Source organism: Haemorhous mexicanus, chromosome 4 (assembly GCF_027477595.1).
Source record: "Haemorhous mexicanus isolate bHaeMex1 chromosome 4, bHaeMex1.pri, whole genome shotgun sequence".
In the NCBI taxonomy this organism is placed as follows: Eukaryota; Metazoa; Chordata; class Aves; order Passeriformes; family Fringillidae; genus Haemorhous; species Haemorhous mexicanus.
This window is the reverse complement of record NC_082344.1, coordinates 38523764-38539149: the sequence shown is the minus strand read 5'-3', so window position 1 is coordinate 38539149 and position 15386 is coordinate 38523764. Positions and strand designations below refer to the sequence as shown.

The following is a 15386-nucleotide window of genomic DNA, read 5'->3' as shown; positions in this document are numbered from 1 at the left end:
TTTTGCAGCCTGAGACGGGGGACAGGGAGTGTCATGCCTGAATCTCTCTCCTGGCTCTTTTGGAGCCAGATGAGGCTCACCAAGATCACCACTTTTGTGATCAAGTAGAGAAGCATTCACCTCTGCTTAGTCCTCTTTAATTTAGTCTTTCCTGCTCTGCTCTGTCCTGATTGCATTAGGAAGGGAAACCTTTTCCCAGGTTGTGCACAGTAGGTCTCAGCTGTGAGATGCTGTTCACTGAAGGTTTTGTACTTAACCACAATATTACAAAAATCCATCACAAAAGAAAACCTTCTTGCTATGCAGCTTGCTCACTGAACAGGTAAAATGGATGGTCTAGATGTCAGCCAGGAGTCTGGCAAAGAGTGCATGTGTGTTTATTCACGTGAGTGATTTGCCAGAGACTTTTATTGCTTCAGACAGCACACTGGTATTGGGAAAAATTGTGCATTTCTTGGCATATTAGATAAACAATTTCTATATAATGCAATATGTGAGCCCTGTGAGTGTGTGCTGTTCTGATTTCCACATGGTTTCAGAAGCTGTCTTCCTCAATGTACACGTTACTTATGTGCTTAATAAGGAGGCAAAGAACAGTTTTGCCTTGGAAAGCAGATAGGAGTTGAAATTCTCCCCAGAGAAATAACCAGAAAGAGGAGCATTTCTGTTAGATCCTTTTGAGCAAATGTTTTGAATGCCCAGTATGTAAGCCATGGAGGATGGTTATATTTCTTAATAATTTTTCCCTTGGAATTGTTTTGACCAGGAAAAGAGCATGAGCTGGTACTTCATATTTTTTAGAGAGTGTTCAGAAATAGCTGCATAAAAGTTCACTTCATTATGGTATATAGAAATAAATTTTGAGTAAGTGGTTAAAATGAAAGAGAAAAACATCTTTCATAATTTAGTCATCTGAGCAGCAGTTTTTGCACTTCTAGGCCTAATGTCCTGATACTTCATCATCAAGAATAAATTACTATAATTCAATTATACTAATTATTCCTTAGTTTCTGCTTAAGGCTTTGTGTTACAACTGTGAAAAATGTGTAAAACCATCATTCTAGTTGGCATTCCAAGTGATAATATATGTAGCATGTGATTCAGGCAATAATTTCCTAGGTCTAAGTCACTGGGTGATTTATTGATTTAGTTCTGTATCAGCTGATGCCTTCACGTGTCAGGCCATGTTAGCAGATACTCAGCTCTAGATATGAACTCAAGGCTGTTCTGACTCTTTTACCCAAGTATATCACCTTCAAGATGTATTATTTCATCAATATTATAATAGAGGAAGCAAGTCATTGTTGAGAGAAAGTACTTCTGATAATTTTAAGTTTGGACAGTTCAGTAAAAGTTCTTTTAAAATGAGCCAAGACTTTTACCACAATAATCTTGAAAAGAGGTGGTAATCTGTATATAGACCTGAAGTGATGATCTTTTTGTGGTGTTGTACCTTTGGGAGAGGTGGAGTGCTCCATTTTATATCAAACAAAGCTACTTCTATCTCTATCTACACCTGACTGGTTTACCTCTGAAATACTTGAGCCATTTTTATTTATTTTATTTGTTTGAGCAAAACTAATGTTTTACCTAGATTTCAGACATTTCTCTATTGCAGGGAGTGATGGTTGTGAAAGACTTGGCTTGATGAAACAAGACCAATGAAAACTAAGAAGAAATGTGATTTTTCTCTATTTACAACACTAAAAGTGTATATACTAGACAAGAGGAAGAACAAAAACTAGTAGTAATAAGAAATATACCTGGACTGTAAATGAGAATACAAACTACTTCAGAGTTGAACTCTAAAAAAAGAAATAAAATACTTTAGAGATAAAACATAATCAGTTTTAGAAATTATTAAATCATACAGTTATTTAGTAGAAAGTTAGACCCCATGATCCACAGCACTTTTTTCCTCCAGTATCTGATGCTATTTAGCAGATAGGTTATGAGAGCTTTAATAAATGTAAGCTTTTCTTACATAAAATGTTATTTGAAGTATTAATTCTAGTGTACCAAAATAATATATTTCTATCTTCTAGGGAGAGTATGTCATGAATATCAGACTTCATACTCTATATTTAAATAATCAGCTGTGGATATGTTGAACTTTGACAGGATATATTGAAAATATTAGAACATAGTAACACTTTTCTGGTGCTATCCTGTTGCTATCAGTGATCTGTAATAAAATGATCTGCCTTTTAATTACGTTGCTGACTCCAATGCAATTTTTTTAATTTCAAGCTTTGTCCTTAATTATGCAACATGTAAGAGAGAAGATGCTGGTGGGACACCACTTAAGAATTGATTCTCTTCTTAGTTCTGTAAACTTTGCAAATCATTCTCCTGATTTGTATTATCACTTTAATTCCTTATCATATATTTTTTTCCAGGAAATCATTATCTGTCATTTATTACTGTACATAATGTGTGTTCTATATATATATATATAACATTTGACACGAAAACTCATATTTCTAAATGTTTTGAGGCTGACTGTAGGATTGATTTTATTTTAGCAGATTAATTTAGTGGCTTTAAAAGTGAATCTGACATATAATTTCTATGTGCATTTCAATGCCCTATACTGTTTATTTATGGTATCTGTGTACCACCAGAGCTATTTCCATGATGCAGCATTCTTTTGTGGTGGCTGGGATCAGCAGCTGCTCCAGCTTTCCCCCTGTATAATTTTTGATTATTTTTGTTTTGTCTCTTAGGATTTGATACCAGCATTTTGCCAATTTGCAAAGACTCCCTGGGCTGGATGTTTAATAGGCTTGATACGAACTATGACCTGTTGTTGGACCAGTCAGAACTTGGAAGCATTTACCTTGACAAGAACGAGCCGTGCACCAGGGCATTCTTCAATTCTTGTGACACATACAAAGACAGTTTGATATCTAACAATGAGTGGTGCTACTGCTTCCAAAGACAGCAAGGTAAAAGATGAGATCAGCCTGCATATGTATATGTCTGACCTCTTTGTTGGGCTTTATCTTTTTTTTTTTTTTTTTTTTTTTTGACATATTAAGAAGATTACAGTGAATTACAAGCTCTTAAATGCTGTGCAATGAATTTGTGTTAAGGTTTGTGACATATGTTTAATACCTAAAATGAAGTAAGAAAACCCAAACAAAAAAGCCAAATGACTCAAGCTAAATAGAAAGGCTTGCTAGAAATTCAAGGATTCTACATAAAGTGCAACACTGCCAATAATTTTTATACAGCTATATTGTTCCTCATGCCAAAATTTAGTATGTATGTGGAGGGAAAGAGATGAAAATAAAGAACAGTTTACTGAAATTATTTCTTTCCCAGTCTGCTTTGCCTACATTATAAAATAAACTTTTTTATTGCTAATTTAGAGTTTCTTAATGTTCAGTGAGCCTAATAAAATAGCTGAATGAACATTATGGATAAAGTTATTTCCAGTCATTTAGACCTAAAACCACTTGGTTTTTATTGCCTAATTGAATCTCTTGATAATGTCCTGATGTGATTTTGGTTAGACAAATAAACACAACCTATAGGCATTATTTTCCCGGGGAACGTATAACAATTTTAGACATAGATGAAGCATCATATAAATATATATTCAAGCTAGTTGTAATGTATCAAGGAATTCACTCATTGAATATTGTCTGCAATTGGTCAGAATAACCCCTGCATTTTCCTTACTAACATGAGGGAGTTTTTCTAAAGGATAAACAGCAAATTTCTACTGCTGATAGAGGAGATAAAACTGATTTGGTGGAAAGTTTGCTAGGCTAATTCACCCTTTTTGAAAGTTTTAGTATCAGTTTTTAATTCTCACTTATACCCTTAAAACTCTGATGATAAATTCGCATTAGCATTCAGCATTTATGGTTTCATTCTGGTTTCTGTGGAAATAAAGGTTTTTATCATGCTACATCTGCCAGTTGTAAATCTAAGTAAAAATAAAGCTGTACTTCTGTAGATAAACACTAAATAGCAGATATCTGTTCTTTGGTAACCTTCTTATTAAAAGATTAAGATTTAAACTTTCAAAACACCTTGTTTTTTTATAGTAGAACAATAACTTTGTGTGATTTTTTTATAAGCATGTATGTACTGCTACCAACACTAGCAAATTAACAATAACCCATCCCAGAACTAATGTAGCTCTTAAAGAACATAACATTTTGTTCATCTGTCTATAAAATAAAAATAAAAAATAAATAAACCCACCACAATAATTTCATCTTAATATATAAGTACCCTTAGTCTTTGGAGGGCAGTATAATTCTTTCCTATTGCCAGAGAAGTACAGAAAATTACATGTGGCCTACTATGGTCCAAGTGTTTTCCACCAATTTCATATAATGGCATAACCAAAGCATTAAGAAAACCATTTCACAGAGCAGTTTCAAGTAGTTTTGCATTTTCTTATGTAATAAACACATTTTGTGTGTAATATTTGCTTAGTGTTCTGTTGGAACCTGAGGATGGTGTTGTAAAGACTGATCTAAACACTGCAGAATTTTATTAATGGTACCCCAACAGATTCATCTTGCAGTGACACTGATACTTTGCATTGCACAACTCAACATTATCAAGCTTTTCTTCCCCTTTTTACCAGTTTCCTCACTGTCTTGATAATGGTGTTGAGATAAGGTGCTGATTTCAAACAGATTAGGTAGTCTTTGATGCCACAGTGTGTTTGAGTATATAGTAAAAAAGATGTCTGCTAAACATTGTATATGAAGAAAAACCTGAGTTTCAGCAACCCTTGCACATTAAACATGCACTCATGCTTCAAAATTAACAATGTCATAAAAATCTGTGTTCTCAATTTTTTGGTGTAAGGAGAAAAAATTCTCATAGTCTTCTTTTGTCATGTCTCATTATTAGCTGTTGCACAGCTGTCTGAGCCCTGCTTCCCTAGTGTATTAGTGACCCATTGAATTCTCCAATTGGCATTTGTTATGCTGAACCATGGAATATGTTCAGGTCTGGTTATGTTTTACTTGATGGAATGATCTAAATAAGGCCTTTAGCTAAGCCTTTGCTATTAATAGCAAGGAGATGGAAAAGCTGAGAAATTCAGCACCTTCTTTCTGATGTTTATTAAAATAAGTTGAAATTAACAGAATGCTTCAAGCCATGTAGAGCAGTTCTCTGTATTCATTGAGCTTAGTGCTTTCTGGGCAGATCAGTGGTTTTACAGTACTCTTCTTGATTAATGTTGTTCTAAAGGGAATACAAAATTTAGTCAACCATGTGTATCATACTGGGATAGCAATTTCATTGTGCATTTTAAAAGTACCTAGTGTTAGCTTGAGTCATTACCTGAGAAGCCCTCGTGGTCTTGATCTTAGTTTTACCATGCAAGACTGTCAGCATTAGACAAGTACTCAAAGCTCTTCTTCATTCTTTCTTTCTGCTTGATTACACTACACTAGACCTATTACTGAGCATTGCTAACAACTTCTAGTCAATATAGGCAACTTTTTTAGGAATCCTGAGGTCAGATTTTTCTTGTGGAGATGATCTTGTAGTAGTTGTCTCACCTTGACTAATGCTTAAAAGGTACAGTCCAGTGATGCTTATTGCATTTTTTCTTTTTCTTACTTTTTTCTTACTTTCTTTTTTTACTCTTTTTCTTACTCTGCTTTTAATGTAGTTTAGTATTTCTGAGGTGTATCCAAGGCATTAAAATGCATTTTTGCAATACATCAAAATCTGCACTGTGCCAGTGCACTTTGCAAATCTTTCTGTACGCTTTGGTCACTATGGCCCTCTAGTTTCAACAATCCATGCAAGTGTTTCAGCACCCATCTTCAGAACTTGCTTCCTTAGTTGTTCAATGCTAACATGACACTTCAGTGCTTACTTCAATGCTGAAATGCTGAGGCCTTTGCAATGTTGGCCTTTTATAGGCTGAATGTTTTTCTGCCAGTGATTGATTTATTACTGCAGCCTTGTTTTCTGGCATCCCTGATTCAGAGTAGGAGAGTAGCCAATTTTGCTGAGAGTTTTAATGCTTAGCAGCAAGTATTTCTTTACTATGGGCATCTTCATGGATCTATTAGTTGAGCACTTCTCTAGATGTGTTTTCTTAGAGGCTCTTCTGTCTGTCATATCTGGAAGACATCTTCATCACTTTAAAAACTGTCCCTCTTACAGAAGAATGATAATTATCATGATTCGTATTTGCCAGTCTTAAGATTGCAAGGACTTCAAATGTATTTATAGATAGTTACAAATGAAGATGTAACATGCTTTTATCAAGATAAATGATGATCATAAATGTGATCCCCTGGCAGACTTCTTGAACTGCAGTATTGATGTTTCAGATCCCTGAAATACAAACCTTGGATGTCCAACAATTATAATGCTTGATGCCAAGTACAGGCAAGATGTCACTGCAGCCTTATCTGCAGTAGACCATAATCCAGAACTTAGGGGCTCTGCCAAATATTATCTACTTGATTGGTGAAAAATCACTGCTTTGTTCTTGAGTAAGAAAGAGAACCTCTGAAAGTTGGAGGCTCACTGTGTGAGTAATAGCTCTTTGAAACCTATCTGTTAAAAATAATTGTCAAACCTACCAGTTTGACTCCAGTTGATCTGTAAATGTGCTATTTTGGTAAATCAGAGCTTAATTGTGCTAGCCTTGAAGCACTTCTTGACATGACTGGATATTGGTGTCTGAAGGGCTGGCGTTAGTAGCGTTGGATACTCTGGTGTGCAGCAGTGCTCTGGGCACTGACAAACTGTGAATGGCTGGTGTTGTGTGGTTCATGATTCACTCCTAGCCATGCACTGGTATTATCAGAAGGACAGTTCCTGCCCCATCTGTGAAAGTAGATTAAGGATGAAGAGGATTAGATACCTTATTTGTATTCAGATTTTCAGACAGACTGTCAGATTCACTGCTATTTCAAGAGAAACTACAACCCTGATTTTTGTAAATAATTTTTTTTTCCTCCTTGAAAAAAACTCTTTGGCTCAAGGAGTTGTCCAGTGATTGCTTTTTTATAAAAATAATTTCAGAAATCTTAAAAAAAGCTTTACAAACTTAGGAGCTAACCTGCAAATAAAGAGGGAGGCATTATGATTTGGGAAGAGAGGAAAAAGAATGTGCTGTGAGCCAAAAGGGATTGGTTGAACTTCTAGCCTGCCATTCTCTTTGACAGTTTTAAGCACCAGAGTGATTTAGTATTGTTAAGAGTTTTTGCTGCTTTTGCCCTAAGAAGCAAAGCTTAAGTTTGAATCTTGAAGACTTAACTTCTGAGAGGAGTGTTTTGGGTAAGTAACTCCCTCGTGTTGCCTTGTTACCACTTGGTTAATGGTATTCTTTTATGCCACCAAAGATTTATAACTATAAAGGAAGATTTTTTTTTTCTTTAGGCATCATCCATAATTTTTACATTTCCACATGTTAGTGTTCATGTGTACATATCTATGTTTCTAATTTAGGATTATTTTTCATGGAAAAAAATGCATGTATTCTTCCTATTTAAGTAGTTCTTCGTCGGCATATTTCCCATCTCTTTTGTAGGAGAGAAGAGAATAGAATAGAAACATTCTGTGACATTCCCCAACCATTAACCTAACCCTGCCAAATCCACCCCATTCCTAGACCCTTATAACCCATAATATTTGTATGATAAATTACTGTCATGTATTAGATTAGTGGTAATAGAAAATACCTTTAGTTTAAGAAATAATCGGTCCTTGGAATGTTGTAGCATTAACAGTTTAAATCATCAAATGTTGGGAAAGACAGAAACCTTAGTTTTGAAAGCTGATGAAATAGTGAGCATGATCATCCTCAAAGTACTTCCTACAATGCAAAAAGTAAAACGTCATGTAGCCTCAAAATGTACTCAAAGACTGAATTATTAAAATCCAGTACCTACCCAGTCATGTCAAATCTCAGTGATTTTTCAAGAGCACACAGAGAAATTGGTTTGTTGTCTGGAAGGACAACTCCTAAAATTTCTTCTGGCATTAAGACTTCTGTTGACAGTGTTTTGAAAGTGGAACCTACCCTTAAGGCCTTCACTCTAAAAAGAATCATTTTAGATTTAGTGTGAAAAGCCGGGCCCACCAAAGTTGAGGCCAGTGGAAACATTTATGAGCTTCTTTAAATGCATAGGTAAATTTTATTTAAAATGTACAACCAAGAGAAATGAACAGCCTGCCGCCAGTAAGGGGTTATTATTGTTTACTACTTCTTACTTACACTCTTAGATAATAGCAAAGGTATATTGGAATAACTAAGCTGTGCCAGCCAGGAGGCTCTGTGTTCACCAGAACTGTATTTTTGATCCCCACTTCATCTAGGCCTTTGTCACCAGAGTGCCCTCCGTAGTGACTGAGTTCTGGTCTTTTGTGTGCTCTGCATCAATGGGCTGGGCCAGTCTTACTCATCTTTAAACCAGCTCAGAGCACCTTTTTCTATTTGCATGAAGAAAAAGGAATCCTTAAGTTAAGTACATGGCAAAGATGTACTTATAAATTATCAGAGTCTGCTAAAATGGAAAATGCATTTAATATTCATGGAATGTAAGATTTTGTCTGGGAATGATGCAAGCTAAAGACACCTGTGAGTAAACTCAGTAATTCTATTGCTGGTTCGGAATGAGAAATGCCCTGGTGCTAGTAATGGTCTAATATGGTATGCAGTGCCAGTGTTCAGAGTTTAATTACTGCTTTGATGTCTTTGATTCTTTCACTCACTAAACAGTGATGTAAACACATTCACATCTTATTTTCTTCCCAGTCATGGCACATACTGCGGCTTTCTTTTATGGACAGTAAAAAAATTAAATTATGCAGAAGTAGAATAAGCTGTAACTGAATAATGGAAAACTGAATTTTAATACATATTCTGCTTCTTAGAGCCATCTAAAGTTTGGCCTCCATTTTTAAGTTAGTTTGCTGTACATGGGGCTTTGTACCTATGGGATCCAGTCTTAAATTGTTGCGAGAGAATCAATCACTGAATCTTGCAGACTTCAGTGAAGAAAACGATCTTATTTTCTTAGTGTAGTATGTGAAATACAAAATTGGAACATGAATTCTAAGAAGGACAAAAGGGGGGAAATTAAAAGATCTGTCCTGTTTTTAACGAATACATGAGGCAAGCTTCACAGTTGCATAGATTTTTATAGACCAGTAAAGTAGGATGTGATAGAGTTACTATTTTGGTCTAGCATTCCTCGATCCTCCAGACTAGTGACTGGATGCTCACTTGATGAGTTAACTCTGAGTGGTGTTCTGCACAAATCCATGGTGGTGTGCAGATTCATAATTCTGAAGCTGTAGCAAGGTAATTATTTTATTTCAGCTGTGTGTGTTTCATAAGATCAGTAGTTAGAGTGACCTTACAACACGGCAAACTGTGAAAACGTAGTCATGTGCTTTCTGTCCCAGATACTGTGTAACCTGTTTAACATTTTTTATGTCCTTTTAGACCCACCTTGCCAGACAGAACTCAGTAACATTCAGAAGCAGCAAGGAGGAAAGAAGCTCCTAGGTGAGCCATAGATCATTCTTTTGAAGGTTTTATTACTTACATAAATAACCCTAGTTAAACAGCAACACAAAATCAATATTAATCCAATGAAGATAGACCACAGTAAATCTCAGCAGCAAAATTTATGAAATTTTTGAAAGCTATTAAACTTGGTTTTATTACGTTACCTACCAAAAGCTCTTACTTCTGTTTTATTACTCTGATAGAAGGTACATTTTTACAGTACAGAGGGGACAGCATAAGGTACTCCTGAAGTGGTATTTCTGCTGATCCTTTAACTGTTATATTCTGTAAGTAATTGAAATCTTTGTTGTGAATCAGTTTATACTGCAACAATATTTCTGAAGTGTAAAGTCTTCATTTACCACTAGCCACAGTGTGAAAGCTGTGTAAAATAAAAGGCTTGGCCCGAAGCAGTCAAAACTGTATTTCTCATAAGGATGGTTTCTAACAAGAACTATACACTTCAAATGCTTTCATCGGAATATTTTGTTCATTGTGGTCTCCACTTGGTCCAAGTGATAAACAGTGGATTATTCAGCTATGGGCAAGTCACTGCCTCACAAAATAAGCCCCTCTTGTACACATAAATGCAAATTTAGTGTTAATTTTTTACAGTTTTTTCTGTGGTGTTCTGCTACATTTGTCTTCTGTGGTGGAATAATTAAATATTAGTGTGTGGTGGTTTGTAAAATACATATTAAACACTAATAACTCCTTGTAGTAGATAGTTTGTTAGTCAGGAAGTCTGGCCCTTACTATTCAGACTTGTTTGTGCTCCACAGTTGATAGAACTTCCCAGTCAGGCGTGGGTCCTCCATTTGAGCCTTTTCACCAGAATACAGTGAAAATCTGGACTGAGATATTCGGGGAGTAAGAAAATGTATCACTGGATCAACAAAACATTTAAAGGAAAATCACTCACTCTATGTCTTGAAATCAGTCCAAGACTGATATGTGATATTTTCCTTCCCACATTTGATCTGTTCAGTCACTTTGAGTCAGCTGAATTTAGTACTGCTAAAGCAGTCAGTGTAGAGTCTGAAATGATGGAACAGGAAAAGGCAGTTGCTTTCTGCCATAATTGTGACATTGGCCAAGACATTGACTTTAATATACTTATTCAACATTTCTATCTATATCTATCTGTATCCATCTGTTTCTCAGGGCAGTACATCCCCTTCTGTGATGAGGATGGGTATTACAAGCCTAGTCAGTGCCATGGAAGCCTAGGGCAGTGCTGGTGTGTGGACAGATATGGCAATGAGGTGTCAGGATCCAGAACAAACGGCGCAGCGGAATGTGGTGAGTTAAGAACCTTCTGTCATGTTTGGTTTAGAGGTGCTATTCCCTTTGATTGCCAGCCAGGTTAAATTTCTTCAGTAAGAAGTGTGGGACCCAACTACATGGAATTTGATACAAAACCCAAAAAAATATTATTTGTTACTGTTATTGCATTATCTTTTGGAACTCCTGTCACTGTGTCAACTATTAATAGACCCCTTATAAGTGCTTGGCATAGTGTGTATAAACTCAGGAAAAATTAATTTTCTAGAGCAGCATTAGATAAGTCCCATAATGTATTATGAAATTCCTTTGGGTAATCAGCATGAAAGTGAATTCGATTTGACATTTTTTTCAGTTTATATTTGAGGGAATTGCCAAAAGTTTTTAGCACACTAAATCTTCCCTTATTTTTCCCTTCCCTACAGCATTGTGCAGCTTCTTCCAAGAATTCCCATATCACCTTTATTTGATGTCCCAGATATAAAAGATGAAAAAAAAAAGTATTTTTCCTCTTTCTTTTAAAAAAAGTCATTTATGGCTCCTTTTCACTTCTTCTCCAACAAAAGAACATAGCCTGAAGCAGAGAGTAAATTGTACACAGTATTTGAGGTACAAGCTCAGGCCTATTGTCCAACTGATCCAGGATCATTTCTAGATAAATGGACAGTTTGGTGTAGTTCAAGATAATATGTAAGAAGTGAATAACAGTCAGGGTATATTATCAGTAGTCCTTATTGCCATCTCTAAGTTGGACTTAAATTTTTTTAATTGTTCCTAGCACTCATTATAGTTCTACAAATCCATAATATTTGTCCTTTTGTTAACACTGAGAAATTAATTCAATATTGAGGTGGATTTTATATGACCTTACAATCTTCATATTATTTATATTTTATTTTTATGTAACACTCTGTAGTTGTCCTGAAAGTAAATATTCTGTTGTGCCTTTTGTATGATTATGTAAAATATACTATAAATATATAGTGTATCTTGTGAGTCTTTTCTATAACTATCATACCTTTTTAGCTATCGATTTAGAGACTTCAGGTGATTTTGCCTCTGGTGATTTCCATGAATGGACAGACGATGAAGATGATGAAGATGAAATTATGAACGATGAAGATGAAATTGAAGATGATGATGAAGATGAAGGGGATGATGATGATGATGACGATGATCATGATGGATATATTTGATAATATTAGGAGGTCCCTATGTTGTACCTTTCTAAATTTCACAAGATGATATTTCATAAATCCTTTTGCTCTCCAAGATCAAAAGGGTTCTAACAAATATGTATATTTTGTATGATTATTTCAAACATTGCAGCTGGAGTCATAGACTTTTTTTGTTTAAATAAGAATAATTATATCATGTGCTTTTGAGTTTTTTAAATTCCATTGCGCTGAAGAAAACACATTGGAATTCTAGTCTGAAGAAAAAAATGTTATGTGCTACTGAAAATATATATATGTGCAAAACACACTAGAAAGCGAACCAGTCTCTTCAAAATTCTGCTGAAAAAATATTTGCCCTTACTTGGAACTGTGCATGTCCTCTTCAGAATGCATACTGTGACTTACCTTAGTTCCGTCAGTGTTTCAGGCCCTGCGACTGTCCATTTAATGAATCAGAAACGTACTGCAGTAGAAAAACATTGGTGCACAAGTAGCATCTCAACCAGCCTTTAATTAACCAAAGGTATGGAGAACAATCAGGAGGGAAAACTGTAGCAAAGTCCTCCTTTGCATTTGTAGTTATGTTTTTTATTAGGAAATGGCTAGATTATTGAAAGGATTTTTCAAAAGCAGTAGCATGGACACGCACCAGTTCTGTAATTCTAAAATTTTCTTGTCCTTCCTTTTTTTGGTTTCACGTCAAGGTCATATAAGCTTTATCATTGTTTACTTAATCACTGCTTCACCCTTTGTGGTTTCTCTGTATTTCTCTCTAATCAGACTAGCATAAATATTTACATTGGGAAAAAGATTTGCTTAAAGTTTATTACCTTTATACCTTCCTGTATTTCAGAGTATTGTCACTTGCCCCAAGGTAGTTTTTAATAAATGTATAATGATGCTTTTTATTTTCTTATTTCGGGAAATAGTTTTGCTCTTTATCTTAATTCATGTTGTTTTCTGTTACTAGTGCAGAAATTTATAGGACGTATTGTAAAGGTGCCTTGCAAAATAGAACTAGAGAGGTTTTAGCATGCATACCAGTATAGGATGTTAGGCAATAGCTAAGCACACCCAATTACCAAATTAATACCAGTATAGGTACTGCTGCTGGAATGAAGAAAATGGATTATTTTAATTTTTTTTCCTAATATTATGTAATTACCATGTGGTCTAGTTTATACTTATTGTGTAGAGTAGCACTTAAGATTTGACTGTAGAGAAAATTACTTTAATCACTGTATTTATGTTAGCATGTTAATTAATTGTGTAGACATTTTGGGACTCCACCATCTTCATTCATATCCTATCTGTTTCCTTCTGCCCACAATAAAATTGACATGACCTGTATAATGTATTACTGCAGGTTGTATAATTTAAAAATGAGTCACTGATTTCCCATCATTAATAAAAGGAAAATCAGATTCTTATTTGAATTAATTTCTACATGGTAAATACTAAATCTAATGTTTATCTTATGTAATATTGAAAAGTATAATGCATTTTCTTTTTTACTGTTTCTGTATAGTTTGCAAAATAAAAACTCTTGTAACCAACCTTTGGCCAGTATAGCCCATCATTTTGACTTTTTACATAGTCTGAAATTTAGAATCAGGAAGAATTCCTGTTTCAGATACATTTTGCCTATTAAAATATGTATTTATTTGAATAAAGCCGTTAATGTTTTCTTTTAATTAAAAATATTTGAAAAGGGCAAAACACGTAGGGAGCTTCTGATTTTCTGTAATTTCCCTGATTTTTCTATAGCTTTGTTATGTACTTTTATGACATTGTCTTCATTTCATAGTAAAGAAAGAGAGAGAGACTTCTTCTCAAGCTTGGTCATAATTTGTGGGGCATCGCTGTGTTATTTTCTTAAATAAAGACAGTTAAGAATTTACCATTCTGATAGTGGGATTTTGTCAATGAACAGTTTCTTATGACTGAGATTCACTGATATATAAATTGATTTTAAATAAAGAAGCTAAAGAAAAAGTGTTTTCATTATTGGCTGATGCTGTAAGTACTGTTGTGGGGAATTTTTTTGCATGTGACAAATGGTTATTAGATGACAAACTGAAAATGCATTTCATTAAAACTTGTGATACTGGAGTTAAAGAGAATTCATAATGTGTTTTGTCTAAAGAGATTACAGTATGAAGACCTTTCTGAAAACAACTGTCATGCAGAAGAGCCTGAAAGAAGTTTATAGTCTTTCTTCCCTGAAAATTCCCCACTGAATTGAAAGAGGCATAGTATAGATGCATTTTAGTCCCTGAGTACTAAAGCTGCTTAGCATAAATTCAGAAGTAAGTCAAGATAGTTAAATTCACTAAAGAACAGTGACAGTGTGGAATAATTTTGGGTTGTTTTTGTGGTCCAAAACTAAAACAGCAACAACAAAAAATTCAATTGTTACATATTCCTGAGGAAAAGCCAGAGAAGAGGCTGATACAGTATAAATCTTCCCTTGAAAACAACCTTTTGTTTTGCAAAAGATAGGCAACTGTCTATGGATTAATATGGTGGTGTTGGCTACCTTTCATGATACCAGAGGAACTGGAAACTGCTTAACTGTGTGCTTCTTTCCTGCATTACAGAAATGCAGGAAATCAGGAGCAGCTAGAATAAATAAAGGCAAAGGCTGATAATGTAAATGTACTGAATATCTAAACCATTCAGAAGCTTTTTCCTGCTTTCCAAAAAGGCAAGAATTTGCACAGATGTCTGTCCTCATGACTACAGTCATGCAGAAAGCAGTCGGGAGCCCTTGACTATTTTTACAGTGTTGCTGTCATTTGTTGTTTTTTCTTGATCTTACGGTTCTACACATGTATTTATAGATAGGCAAAGATTGTGATGTACATTTGGAGATTTTCAGGCAGAGTGATTAATCCTTATGCTCTTCTGAGAATGTGTGGAATTATAAATCTCAGTTTCTTTGAAAAGTAAGGAATATGATGCTCAATGCGATAAAAAATTATTTAGTCCTTGAGAGAAGTATTTTGGATCAAGGCACAGATGTGCTTAGTTTAGAAGGAAATGAATTAGTGTCATTAATTTGCTTATATGAAAATTTGATTATTGCACAAGACTGAGGAAGATGGATCTTAATGACAGTAGGAAAATTTTTGCCTGTTTTGTGCACATGAATAAGAACTGGATTTCCCTTATTCTAACTTAAAAATTCCACTGCCCGGGTAGAATAATCAAAGTTTATCAGGATGTGGATTAGCTTTATGCTTCATAGGAAATTTAAAAGTATTTTTATTTACAAATTCTTCGTGAAAGCAGTGAACTTATTTCTAATTACTAAAAGCTTTTGAAAATTGGATTTAAATAAAGCAGTGGCAGCACAAATTTATTTGAAATACTGTAATTCTTTTTACTGTTTTTTCAGCTAA

The 15386-nt window shown here is 34.7% G+C and overlaps 1 protein-coding gene across 1 annotated transcript in view; it reads left to right on the top strand.

Moving 5' to 3' along the window:
* SPOCK3 (SPARC (osteonectin), cwcv and kazal like domains proteoglycan 3) overlaps nucleotides 1-13977 on the top strand; it is a 162921-nt gene extending 148944 nt beyond the window's left edge. The window contains exons 8-11 of the mRNA XM_059844493.1: nucleotides 2727-2948; nucleotides 9455-9517; nucleotides 10685-10822; nucleotides 11831-13977. Coding sequence (XP_059700476.1) covers nucleotides 2727-2948; nucleotides 9455-9517; nucleotides 10685-10822; nucleotides 11831-12000 — 593 coding nt within the window. The 3' untranslated portion in view covers nucleotides 12001-13977. The remainder of the gene's footprint in view (nucleotides 1-2726; nucleotides 2949-9454; nucleotides 9518-10684; nucleotides 10823-11830) is intronic.
* Nucleotides 13978-15386: the final 1409 nt, after the last annotated feature.